Source organism: Gekko japonicus, unplaced genomic scaffold (genome assembly GCF_001447785.1).
Source record: "Gekko japonicus isolate JY-2015 unplaced genomic scaffold, Gekko_japonicus_V1.1 scaffold427, whole genome shotgun sequence".
In the NCBI taxonomy this organism is placed as follows: Eukaryota; Metazoa; Chordata; class Lepidosauria; order Squamata; family Gekkonidae; genus Gekko; species Gekko japonicus.
Genome location: NW_015163101.1, coordinates 757,376 through 769,743, shown reverse-complemented (window position 1 = coordinate 769,743; position 12,368 = coordinate 757,376). Strand labels below are relative to the sequence as shown.

The 12,368-nt window shown below is 47.6% G+C and overlaps 1 protein-coding gene across 1 annotated transcript in view; it reads left to right on the top strand.

The window, feature by feature from the left end:
- The window catches only part of DBH (dopamine beta-hydroxylase (dopamine beta-monooxygenase)), a 48,697-nt gene that overhangs the window by 32,053 nt on the left and 4,276 nt on the right, over positions 1–12,368 (top strand). The window contains exons 6-10 of the mRNA XM_015406736.1: positions 926–1,092; positions 4,442–4,585; positions 6,800–6,838; positions 9,390–9,449; positions 11,560–11,687. Of these exons, the coding sequence (XP_015262222.1) occupies positions 926–1,092; positions 4,442–4,585; positions 6,800–6,838; positions 9,390–9,449; positions 11,560–11,687 (538 nt within the window). The remainder of the gene's footprint in view (positions 1–925; positions 1,093–4,441; positions 4,586–6,799; positions 6,839–9,389; positions 9,450–11,559; positions 11,688–12,368) is intronic.

The following is a 12,368-nucleotide window of genomic DNA, read 5'->3' as shown; positions in this document are numbered from 1 at the left end:
CTGCCTCCTCCTGGCTGAATGAGGGCCGGAAGCAGGGGGCGGGGCTTCGTCATGTGCCCCGCCCCCGTACCTCACCCGGGGGAACTGCGATCCCCCACGTTCACCCCCCGAAATGACCTCTGGGTACAAGCAATGCTTTCCCCCTTTAACTAGGAGGCAAGTGGTGCTGCAGTGAATGGAGTATCTCACTTGAACAGGACTCCTGCTTAGGTCAAGGGATTGGTGAACAATGGAAACACTGCATAGGGAACTGGGTAGCACAGGCAGAGGTTTCCCACAAAATAATAGGGGAAGAGGAGAAAGAGCAGGAGGAACAGCAGAGGCTGGGAGGAAAGGCCGCTTGGCTTTAGAAGGGAGAGTAAGGGAAAGCTGCCTTAGGGTTGCCAACTCTAGGTTGCGAAATTCCTGGAGATTTGGGGTGGAGCCTGAGAAGGAAGGGAGTTTGGGAAGGGGAGGGGGCTCAGCAGGGGTGTGAAGCCGTGAAGGACCTGCCATTTGGATCTGCCATTTGGATCTGCTCTGGACCTGCCATTTGGATCTGCTCTGGACCTGCCATTTTCCCCAGGGGAACTGATCTCTGTGGCCTGGAGACCAGTTGCAAATCTGGGAGATCTCCAGGCTGCCCCAGCTGGAGGTTGGCAATCCCATGCTGCCTGCATGAAGGAGCACCTAGGCCACACTCATGCTGTTGCCTGGATCTGCATAAAAGTACACAACCCATTGGCCTGAGTTTCTGGTATCACTGGAACTCTGGCGAGGGGAGACCAGAAAGAGGCAGCATGCCATGGTTCACCTGGACCCACTGAATTCTAAATGTTGTCCATAGACCTACCTGTTAAGAATGAAATGGAGGCAGCATGGCATGGTCCAATCCTGTCCCGGCAAGTATCGTGCAGCTCTCTAGATTTATCTGCTTGCTTGCCAGGCCACCGTGACTCTTCAGGGATCCGGCTCTATTACACGGCCTCTCTCCGCCCTCACGATGCTGGCATCATGGAACTGGGCCTGGTGTACACTCCGGTGATGGCGATCCCACCTGGCGAAAGCCACTTCTACCTGACAGGGTACTGCACTGATAAATGCACTCAGTTGGTGAGTACGTACAGCAGAAGAAAGCACCTGCAATAGGCACTGTCAGCTTCCCACATGGGCATGTTCTCTCTTCTGTAGCCACATGTGTTAGCCAAATTGCCTTTTATTTATATATATATAATGTGGGGAATTATATATGTGTGTGTGTGTGTGTGTAATTATGACTATTGAATGGCAAAAGGCATTAATTATAGGATCATAACCTGTGTTTACGGGAATCAGAGTTCCCTGGACCCAGGAATAGACGCTGAGGCTGTATAGCTAAAATAGTGATTTCTTTACTAAAGGTTCTTCAAGCATACAAACAAAAATTCATACACTCAATACAGGGCTAAGAATATGGAGTTGAAAGGATAGACACATTTGCATGAGCAGGATTATTGTTGGTGGGCTGATGCTTTACCTGTCTGATGAGACACTTGGATCATGCAGCAAAAAATGGGACACAATGAGGGGGAAGCATCACATGTGGACTGATTCCAAACAGGCCTAGATTTGGAACCAATAAGATAGGGTGGGGGTAGGAGAGGCAAGAGCAAGAGAGCGAACAATGGCACAAAGCCCATCTTTTATACCCAAAAATGTGACCTGAGGTGGGCTGCTTTGGACACCTGGTCCCCAGGAGATATTAAGAAAACTTACAACTATGAATGGAGATTAATGGCTGGGCAATTGCAGGTCATGACTTGGCTAGGAGTGACACCTCTTAGGAGAAAGGGGTGGACAAAGGAAAGAAGGGAGAGAACCAATCAGGTTGCAGGACCGGTGCTTTGGATTTACAACCAGATGTTTGACAGCTGCATTATCTTGATGGGTAGCAGGAAGACTTGATGGTTTGCTGGACACCTCTGCAGAGGTTGTTGTAGTAGAGGAGTTAGGTTTGGGTTGCTGCGGTGGATCAGAGTCTGGGTGCAGGGCCGCGGAATGCCTGTTGCTGTGGCACTCACGGCACTTGATGACAGCTGTGCAGTCCTTAGCCATGTGATCCATGGACTCACAACACTTGAAGCAGAGGTGGTAGCCTCTCCTCCAAGGACTTGCCTCTGAACACCCTACCCTTGTTCAGCGGGTGTGGCTTCTTGTGAAGTGGACAAAAAGGTTCTGTAGGCTTCGACACCTCTGCTGGTTTTGTTGCACTTGATACCTCTGTCTTGCACACAGACACTTCCATCTTGGCACTTGCATCTGGAAAAGAACAATAAAACTCCTATCTTTGTGCCTCTGAGCTCAGGAAATTACTCTTAATGAGCCAGTCAGAGGGAAGCTTCTGGGACCACTAACTGTGAACTACAATTCCCAGGTGCAACAAGTCTTAAAGATACAGAACAGTTTTACTAAACTACAGATAACGCTGACTGGGGGCAGCACAGGTTCGCTATTGTTGTTGCTGGGCACATCCTTTTGTCTTAGGCTGGGGAGGAATGTGTGCTTCTCCTGGTGATACTAATATGTGAAGGTGGGGGTGGGGGAATGCCTGTGTGATGAAGAAGGGAGTTTTTCATGGCATCTGTGCAGGAACATCTTGTCCTTTTTGCAGAGCAGGGCCTCCCTGATCTGCTGCTGTTTCTGCGTGCATGGAGATCAGGGCTGCTGGTCTGCATTCTGGTGCTGGCTTGGCATGCTACTTAGGCACGAGGCTCCCCTTGGCCAAAGCACATCCCTCTAGTCCAGTATGAGGGCACTGCTCTTGGGCCACTGTACTGTCCATTGTCCTGACCAGTGTTCCCTCTAAGCTGAGTTAGTGTGAGCCAGCTCACAGTTTTTTAGCCTCCAGCTCACACATTTTTGTCTTAGCTCAGGAAGGATGGCTCCAGAGCAAACTAATTTATGCAGCAGCCAAATTGCTTGCTCACAACTTTAATGCCAGTAGCTCACAAAGTAGAATTTCCGCTCACAAGACTCCACAGCTTAGAGGGAACATTGGTCCCGACACACTCTTTTCACAGTTCAGCAAAGCAGTCATTTTTAAGTGTCTTTAATAATGCCGTCTGAAGTGGCTGCATGGCAACACATGGGTATCAGGGCAGGGGGTCCATGGCTCAGTTCTGGGGGGGGGGAGAGCTAAATCTGGGGAAAGGGCATGGCCAAAGCTGGGACTAAAAAGGAAAAGCTCAAAAATTAGCCAAGAAAAATAGATCTTTCTTATAGACATTAGAAATAAATTTACTATAGTTCACTAGAGAACACCATTTAGAAGAAAAATATTCAGTGTACACGTTGCTAAAATTCTTCATTGAATGTATTACTTTTAATTGGTGCCTCCTTCAGCATTGGTGTAAGCTTGGGCTGGGGGTTTGAGCCCCCACACAAATTTCCTCCTTCCCCTTGTAATGATGACAGCTGTTAATGGCAGTGTGATTAACTATACCAGCTGGACTCAAGGAATTACATACAAGATATTTCAAATTACAAAGTATTTTAAAATAATCAACCTAGTAGTAACTTACACTAAATTCAGATAGGACGCTGATCTCAGTTAACATTCAGGCTCAAAATATGCTGCTATGTTTCTAATGGATCCCGGGTGTTCCTCGGCCCTCCAAAGGACACGCAGGCACTTATGGCCTTATGACACACTTCCGGTGATGTCAGGGGGTGTGGCCTTATGACACACTTCCGGTGATGTCAGGGGGTGTGGCATATGCTAATGAGTTATGCTAATGAGTTCCCCTAGCTCTTTTTCTACGAAATGACCCCTGGAGCTACGTCTGGGTCTCTGTCCACCTTTAGGGCCTCTGAGTTGGACACCAGCTCAGACCCTCGCAACCTGTCTTCTGGGCAAGAAAGAGCTGCATGCGCAGGAAAGCTGTGCCCAGCAGGCACGGACAGGAAGGTGCTCACAATCGCTTGCTGGCTCTTCCTCCCCTCCCCCCCAAGACAACAACATATGACCACTGCATTCTATTTTCTCCATACCGCCATTATCCTCCACAAATCTGAACAGCCTCTTTTAAAAGGCCATCCGAGCCAGAGACCATCACTACATCTGGTGACCAGGAGTTCCATAAGCTAAAGGGAAAACACACAAGCAGTAGTCTACCTAGTTATTTAAGTGGAAATGAATCCGTTCCCCACCGCCTTCCGTTTTTCCATTACAGAGGTACCAGGATGCTCTGCAAGTGATTAGCACCTGACACTATTGAAATTTAAAATTTTATTTTAAAATTACAATTATTTAATAAAACAACACATAAAGAGATAGATGTTTAGGTTTTTACCATTTTGCATGAGGTTTGGCTTCTGCGACTTGGTTTCAAACTGCCTTTCAGGGAATTGAATGCCTTGGTTGTGAACGCTGGCAACCGTGTCGGTCCTCTTTTGTCCCGCTCCCGCTCCCTCTCTCTGCTAGGCTTTGCCTCCCGATGGGATTCATATCTTTGCCTCCCAACTGCACACCCACCTGACGGGCAGGAGCGTGGTGACGGTGCTGTCCCGTGAAGGGAGAGAAGAGGAAATCGTGAATGTGGATCGACATTACAGCCCCCACTTCCAGGTAGGTGGCATTTGAGTCCAAGGGCTGTCTATCATTTAAGGTTGTTGTCTCTCCCCCCCCCCAAGCTCTAAAGCTGCCTTTGAATGGAGGAACTGGTTTCATTTAAATACATCTGCATATTACCTAACCCTCCATGCAGGTGTCTTTTTGAGCTACTGAATGTAAGATAACATACAAACCTACCAGTAAAGTTCTCTCTGGGTGGACGTTAAGAGATCATAGTCAACAGCATAGTCGAATGCTGTTATGAAATCCAATAACAACAGCAGTGCCGACCTGCCTTGATCCAACTGCCGATGGAGATTGTCCGTCAGGGTGACCAACACCGTCTCCATCCCATGGCCGGGGCGGAAGCCGAACTGGAATGGATTCAATGCCGATGCGTCATCCAGGAAGCCTTGGAGCTGCTCAGTGGCTGCTCCCTCAATTACCTTGCCCAGAAATAATATATTTGAAACAGGGGAGTAATTGGCAGGATCAGAAGGATGCAGAGAAGGTTTTTTCAAGAGCGGTACAACCACGGCCTCCTTGAGACCCTCTGGATATACCCTAATTTCCAGGGACAGATTGACAGTGTCACTCAGAGGGCCCCGTATCCTCTCATCACCGGCTTTCACCAGCCGTGAGGGACATGGATCTAGGAGGCACATGGTTGGCCTGAAAGCACCCAGGATCCCGACGACATCGGCAGAGGAGAGCAGGCTGAAGGTATCAAAAACTGGATCCAAAGGCAGCCAAGGGGCCTCCAGTTCACATACTGTATCAATATTGGTGGGTAGTGTTGGATTCTCTGGACTTGGTACTGCCAGGGAACCACAGAAAGTAGCAGAACGCTCAAGGCTGTAACGCAGCAGAGCTGGGGCTAGGGGTGGCGACGGACTTACAAAGTTACACGGAGTTAGAAATCAGTTCTAAGACTAATAAACAACTTTTATTAAAGGAAATACATGCTTGAGAGTGCAGGTGAGAGATATAGTTTACCTATTCTAACTAACTAGATAGTGCTGGACGCTGGAGGCATGCCCAGCCTCCATGGTGCAAGATGGAGAGACCATGCACCTTCTTTGTGTGTGTGCGAGCAAGAGAGGAGTGAGAGAGCGGAAGCAGAGGGAATTGCCCCTAAGAGTAGCATTCAACTTCAAAGGAAAGGATCAGATAGCAGGAAGAAAAGGATGCTCTATGTGTCCTGACCGCTAAATTCTTTGGTGCCATCTTCTCAAGTTTGAGACAGGAGACAGCATAAAACCCTCCACTTCTAACAAGTAGGTCATGGCGGAGTGACAGGACTTTATTTGCAAAAAAGATCGCAAATGCCTCACCACCAATAACCGAATTTCTACTATTTTGGTTCCCCTTTGTGAGGGATGCCTGTCAGTGACCTAATCACCCTAAACAATTGTGCTGGGTGTGAGCTCGCGGACACAATGGAGGTTGAGTAGAATTCCCTTTTCACAGCCTTCACTGCCACCTCACAGGATTTCATAAGTGTCCTACAGGATGTTCTTGTAGCTTTCTTGTGAACCCGCCACCAAACTTGCTCAAGTCATCTGAGTTCTCGTTTCATCCCCCTGAGTTCTGAGAGATATCGGGAGGGGGGGGGTATACCGTCGTCTACGAGAGTGCAGAGGATGTGTGTGGGGGGATCTCATCGATGGCTCTGAGAGATATCGGGAGCCAGTCCTCTATCAGCTCATCTGGAGCTGCGGTGGCTCAAGTGGTTAAGATGCTGAACTGCAGGCTGTGGAAGGTCAGTAGTTCAGCAGTTGAAGACCCGGGTGCCGCAAGACAGGGTGAGCCCCTGTCTCTAGTTCCAGCTCCTGCCAACCTAGCAGTTCGAAAGCAAGACATTGCAAGTAGATAAATAGGTACCACTTCGGTGGGAAGGTAACAGCGTTCCGTGTGCCTTGGTGTTTAGTCATGCCGGCCACATGACCACGGAAACGTCTTCGGACAGCGCTGGCTCTTCGGCTTTGAAACGGAGATGAGCACCGCAACCCTAGAGTCGGATTCGACTGGCTTTCGAGCAAGGGAACCTTTACCTTTACCTTTATCAGCTCATCTAATGAGGCACTGGAAGGCTTCAGTTCACGTAGAGCATTCCGGAATCCAATTGGATCCATTAGGCTCTGCGGGCGAGCATAAGTTAGCTCGCTAGCCTTCTGTGCCTCTTCCCCAGTCCTACTGATTGGCCTTCTGGCTTTTGTTTTATTTCAGGAGATCCGCATGTTAAGAAAGATTGTGACCGTTTTGCCGGTAAGTGCTCCATTCACTCCTGTGGGGTGCTCTGTTTAAGCTGTCACTGGTGCTTCACTGGTGAAGACTTTGCTTTTCGTATTTGATAGATCAGTCTTGTAGAGAGACGATCTGGATTCATCAGAATGAATATGAACTGTTGCTGTCTTTTGCCAAAAGAAGGAAACCAGACATTTGATAAGGCATAGGCCAGGGGCCAGGAGTAGGGCTGGATCCTTGCTTGGCGTTACCTGCGTGGGAGGAGGAGAAAGGGGAGCAGGGAGACTTCATGGCCTCCTGGAAAAATGCCAATGGGAGCTGATCCAAGCCTTTGCAGGTAGTGTTGCCAACCTCCAGGTGGAGCCTGGAGATCTCCTAGAATTACAACTGGTGTCCCGATGATGGAAATCAGCTCCCCTAGAGAAAATGGCTGCCTTGGTGGAGGAGGAGGGGGGGAGGATATGGCATTATACACTGCTGGCATTATTCAATTATGTTCACTACACTGCTGTATAATAAAATAGTAATAGAAGGCAAAAACAAGTGTAGTTAACAGACTCACCAATTACAACCTGCCAAGAAGCTGAAGAACACGTAATAGAGAGTAATGTATACAAAGTAGCTACAGTGAAAAAGTACAAAATGTAAACAGTAGAGAACTGGTATGTGCTACAATGTCTAAACAATGGAGAACTACTAAATAATTCCACGTTGTGTCCAGATGTTTCATAACACTGTTTCAAAGTTCATCCTTCATCAGGGTGTTCCCTTTAAGCTGCTGTGGTTTTCATACTGACATGCATTGGGAACAGTAACAATTCAATACAAAATCAGACGCCAATCTCCAACATGTAATCAGCTTCAATAGCTTCAGACTTGCAGCAGGACCAGCAGCGTCTCAAGCCCTCAAAATCTCCAGGAGTTTTCCCATCCAGCATTGGCAACCCTAGTTGCAGTGGAGCTCGGCATCCGTCCCCAGGAGGCACCGTGGCGGTTTGGGTGGGAAAAATACCTCCAGCCCGCTCTGCTGATTGGAGCCTCTGAGATGTAACTTAATTGCAAAAAAGATTTGAATGGGTGCTCCAGGGGTGGGAGCTTTTTTAAAAAAAGATCTGTTTGGATTGATCTTCAGGGGGCTCTGATCTGTTTGTGACTCTGTTTTTCAGAAGTACTGACAAAACAACATACAGCAATGTCCAAGGTGTAAACAGGATTAAAAGCAACAACCTTGCCCTGAAAAATGAGAGTGCCTTTCTCAATAACAGGCAAAAGGCACCCACTTTTCTTGATCGTTTTTTTCCTTATAAGATTATCCATATCGGCTTTCTAGTTCCTTAGTTAATACTCCATCTGCCATTTTCCAATGGTGATCCCAAAGTACTTTAGCTGCCAGTTGTAAATCCCAAACCAGTGATTTAGCCCTTCCTTATAATTCAGAAGAATGAGTGGCTCTGGTCTTATATTGACACATGCTAGGTCATCAAAACTTTGCTTAACAAATGACCACCAAGCCTGAATTCATCACAAAGATGAGAAAGGTCAGTGTGATCTTCTGTATACTTCCAGCATTTTACCAGTGGGGACTTGGGAGGACTTGCAGAGGAAGGATATCCCGGTGGTCTTCCCTCTCTCTGCCCCCCTCCTGTGTCCAGTCTCGTCTCCCACCCACTCCCCACCTGCTCTTCCAGCCTGGTTTGCCCTCTTTGTCCTTTGTATTCAGTCTCCCTAGTAGAACAACATGCAAACAGATTAAGAATTAGGAAAGTGAAGAAATGCCAAAAAGCTATTAAAAGTAGCAGCAAAGGGGCAGTGAAAACATGTAAGCACTTTGGCCAAGGAAACTGTGAGGTGACGAACAGTGCAATCCTAAAGAGGGTATGCCTGTCTAACTCTGCCAAGGATTGCACGGTAAAGCCACTTACCCACAGAGACCATTCCTCCAGGGCAGCAGAGAATGCACAAGCATTTGCACCAGAATGCAACAAAGCATCCGGCACAGCAGCTTCCTCTGCATCTTCTCTGCCCCAGATCTCCATGGACATTAGTTCTTTCCCCTCAACCAGAGTTGTTTCCACACTGTTGTTTTTGGCAGACACAAAGGCATTGCCTGGGTTTTTCTAGCACCCTTTCTGCTCCAGTTAAGTGGGGGAGGAAAGCGAGGATCAGGCACCACAAAACACAGCAGAGGGTGGCATGGTACCCACTGGAAGCATGTTGGGGAATCATGGCTGAACAGTCTTCAAGGGTAGCCCCAACACAGAGATGGGGAGTGCAACCCCATTCAGAACAGGTTGGCCCTATGGATGCTGTTCAGCCTTATTATCCACCAGCAACCTTACCTGCCCTTGTAGTTTCCCTGCGGCTTCCACAGATAGTGGAGCATTCTCTGTGAGTGCAAAGCTCTCCCTCTGTTGCTGGGGAAAGGTGCCCTTAGTGCCGCCTGCTGTAGGATCCTCTCCATCCTTCAGTCTTCAGCCCCTCTTCGAGGCCTTCGTCCCCTTTTATCCCCATAGGATTCAGCCCCTGGCTGCCAGACAGCATCTCAGCACATCTTCTATCTGTCTGCCAACAGGGTGACATGCTCCGGACCACGTGTGCTTACAACACCGAGGACAGGACTGAAGCAACTGTGGTAACTATGCCTGCCTGTGTGCAAAGACAATTGGGCTCTTCTGGAGGAACCAGTTGAGGGCCAGAAATTAACTAGTGCCCCAAATTCTCCCTTGCAAACGTTGATCTCCAGGATATTCAACAAATATTTGGATAGATGCCAGATATGCATCAGTTACTTGCAATGTATCTTTGACATCTTTTGGTAATTGATTTCAGTATTTGATGTCTGTTGGACTGTGTTGGACAGCTGACACTCAACAGGCTGGAGTATCTGACAGGTTCTGATAGATGGTATGCAAAATGCATGTCATGTTGGATGCTAGATGGCTTATGGCAATGGCACCTGTGAAAATTTAAACAGAGCCACAGGTTTAAAGCACTCAGATTCTGAAGCAGCTGGCTTTGAGTTCCAAATCCAAAAGTTTATATTAAAATGTGGATGGTGAAGTTTTAACATTTTGGCACATAGGCAGGGTGGATAAAGAATCTGGTGATCTCCTTCAGCAGCAGGTTCCTCAACTGAAGAAAAGTGGCAGAGCTGGAAATGACTTCTGTCACTCATGCAGTTGCCTTGGAAGCCACAAATCCGGCAAGGGGCAGGGCATTTTCTCGGGGCTCAAGAGCACAGCTGGTGTGCCCAGCATCAAAGGGGAGTCAGCTGAAAGTACTTTATTCTCATAAGGTGCACAGCTATCCCATCTACTTTCAGATCCCACCATATACAATAAAGGGCCAGCACAGGTAAACCTGCAATGGCGTCACTCATGCAGTTGCCTTGGAAGCCACAAATCCGGCAAGGGGCAGGGCATTTTCTCGGGGCTCAAGAGCACAGCTGGTGTGCCCAGCATCAAAGGGGAGTCAGCTGAAAGTACTTTATTCTCATAAGGTGCACAGCTATCCCATCTACTTTCAGATCGCACCATATACAATATAAAATACAATATACATTGCAGGTAAACCTGCAATGGACCCGAATGCTATTCTGCTGCAAGGTCAAAGCAAAAACTAGAACGACATACACCTCAAGCAAGTGAGATTCAGGCGGGTCGCTGTGTTGGTCTGAAGCACGAGAACTGAATCCAGATTTTTTTAGACTATTTGCTTGGCTAGAGTATTTTCAGCCTGCCTCTTTCTAAGACTGGACTCAAGGCAGATCACTATAAGATAACTTACTGGTAAAAACTGATTGTAATTAAAAAACAAACAAACTAATCCATGACAGAATATTCAAAATCCACACAAAGCTGTATGCCACTCAAGAAGTGAGCCAGACCACGGAGGCAAATCCACGTCTGTCCACATCCTGCCCAACCTCGCTTCCCCCAGCCACCGGCATTCTGGGACGTGGTCCTAGCCCACATGTCTGCAGGTCTCCCCAGTTAGCAGCCCTAGTGCTGAAGGGAGTGGGGAAAGCAGTACCTGTTCTGCAGCATTCCTGATGGTAGCTCCTGCACCGGACAAAGAAGAAGCAAACCAGTGAATCCTAGACTAGACGTCTGACAGAGCTGGTTTCCTCTCTTCCGGAAACGGTTTGACCGCAATAGGATCATTCCTCACAATAGCCCAGGATCAGTGAGGCTATTAAGAGATCATCTTGGTAGCCCACACAAGGCCAGGTTTCGGGTGGGATTGTGTGCACCTCCGTTTCAGAGGGGGCATAGCATTTGACAGTGGGCAGAGAACGTTTATTTCTTGCATTCATTTCTAGTTGTTTATTTGTGAAGCAATGTGGGCATTTGCCAAGGGAGAGCTCAGAAGCCAGAGTGGTGGCCAGAGGATTGGGGAATAGCTCTCTGGCTCTCTCTATAACCTGCAAAAGCAGAATAAATTATGCAGAAATAAGAATGGGTATGTACTTAAGGTGCCCATTTCATACAGGTCACAGGCTGTACAGCTTTCTTGGTGCAGGGTTTGAATTTCCTCTGCACAGGTTGCAAATGTGGCACAAGCCTGACTTTGTGCAATTGTCTGTGTTGATTGAGGGGATGGTAAGGATGGGTTTTGGTCACACCAGGAGGGTGGTTTAGGATGGGTTAGGCTGGGAAAGCTGGGGCCTTGGGCACAGTTTGTGAAAAAACGGAGCTGGATCCCATGTGAATCTTTTGGCTTGTCTCTTCTCTGGCCCCTAGGGTGGTTTCGGGATCATGGAAGAAATGTGTGTGAATTATGTCCACTACTATCCACAGAGGGAGCTGGAGCTATGCAAGAGTGCCGTGGACTTGGGCTTCCTCCAGCGGTATTTTAATCTCGTGAACAGGTGAGGCCACTGCAGGTTCAAATCCAAGGGCCTCTTCAAATTGGGGAGGGAGAATAATTTTATGTCATTTTGACTCATTCGGAACATTTTAAAACTTCTTTTATATTCTCTCTATTCTCTCTAGAGAATATATATAGAGAAAAGAGTAATCAAAACACTAAAAAATGAAAGAGGGGAGGGAAAAAACCTCATAAACTGAGGTTAAAAAAATAGTAGAGAACTTCTATAAAAAATTATACCAAATGCTCTCAAATGACTTGAGATTATTGACTGAGGAACGTACCCAAGAAATATATTTTTATATATTGCACTTTGCGTTTCCAAAAAGATTCTAAGACAGCAATATAGTGACATGTATAGAGACAAATCCAGATGGGTAGCCCTGTTAGTCTGTTTGTAACAGTAGAAAAGCAATAAATCAATCAATGTATTTATTATGGTCATAGACCAGCAAACAATACAATAAGAGGCAAGTAAATAACAGGTAAAAGAGCAAGAGTCCAGTAGCACCTTAAAGACTAACAACAGAGGTCATTTTGGGGTCGCAGTTCCCCCGGGTGAGGTACGGGGGGCGGGGCACATGACGAAGCCCCGCCCCCTGCTTCCGGCTGCCCCGCTTCTGGCCCTCATTCAGCCAGGAGGAGACAGGAGAAGAGGGAGGGTAACTTGCTTCCTCCCTGC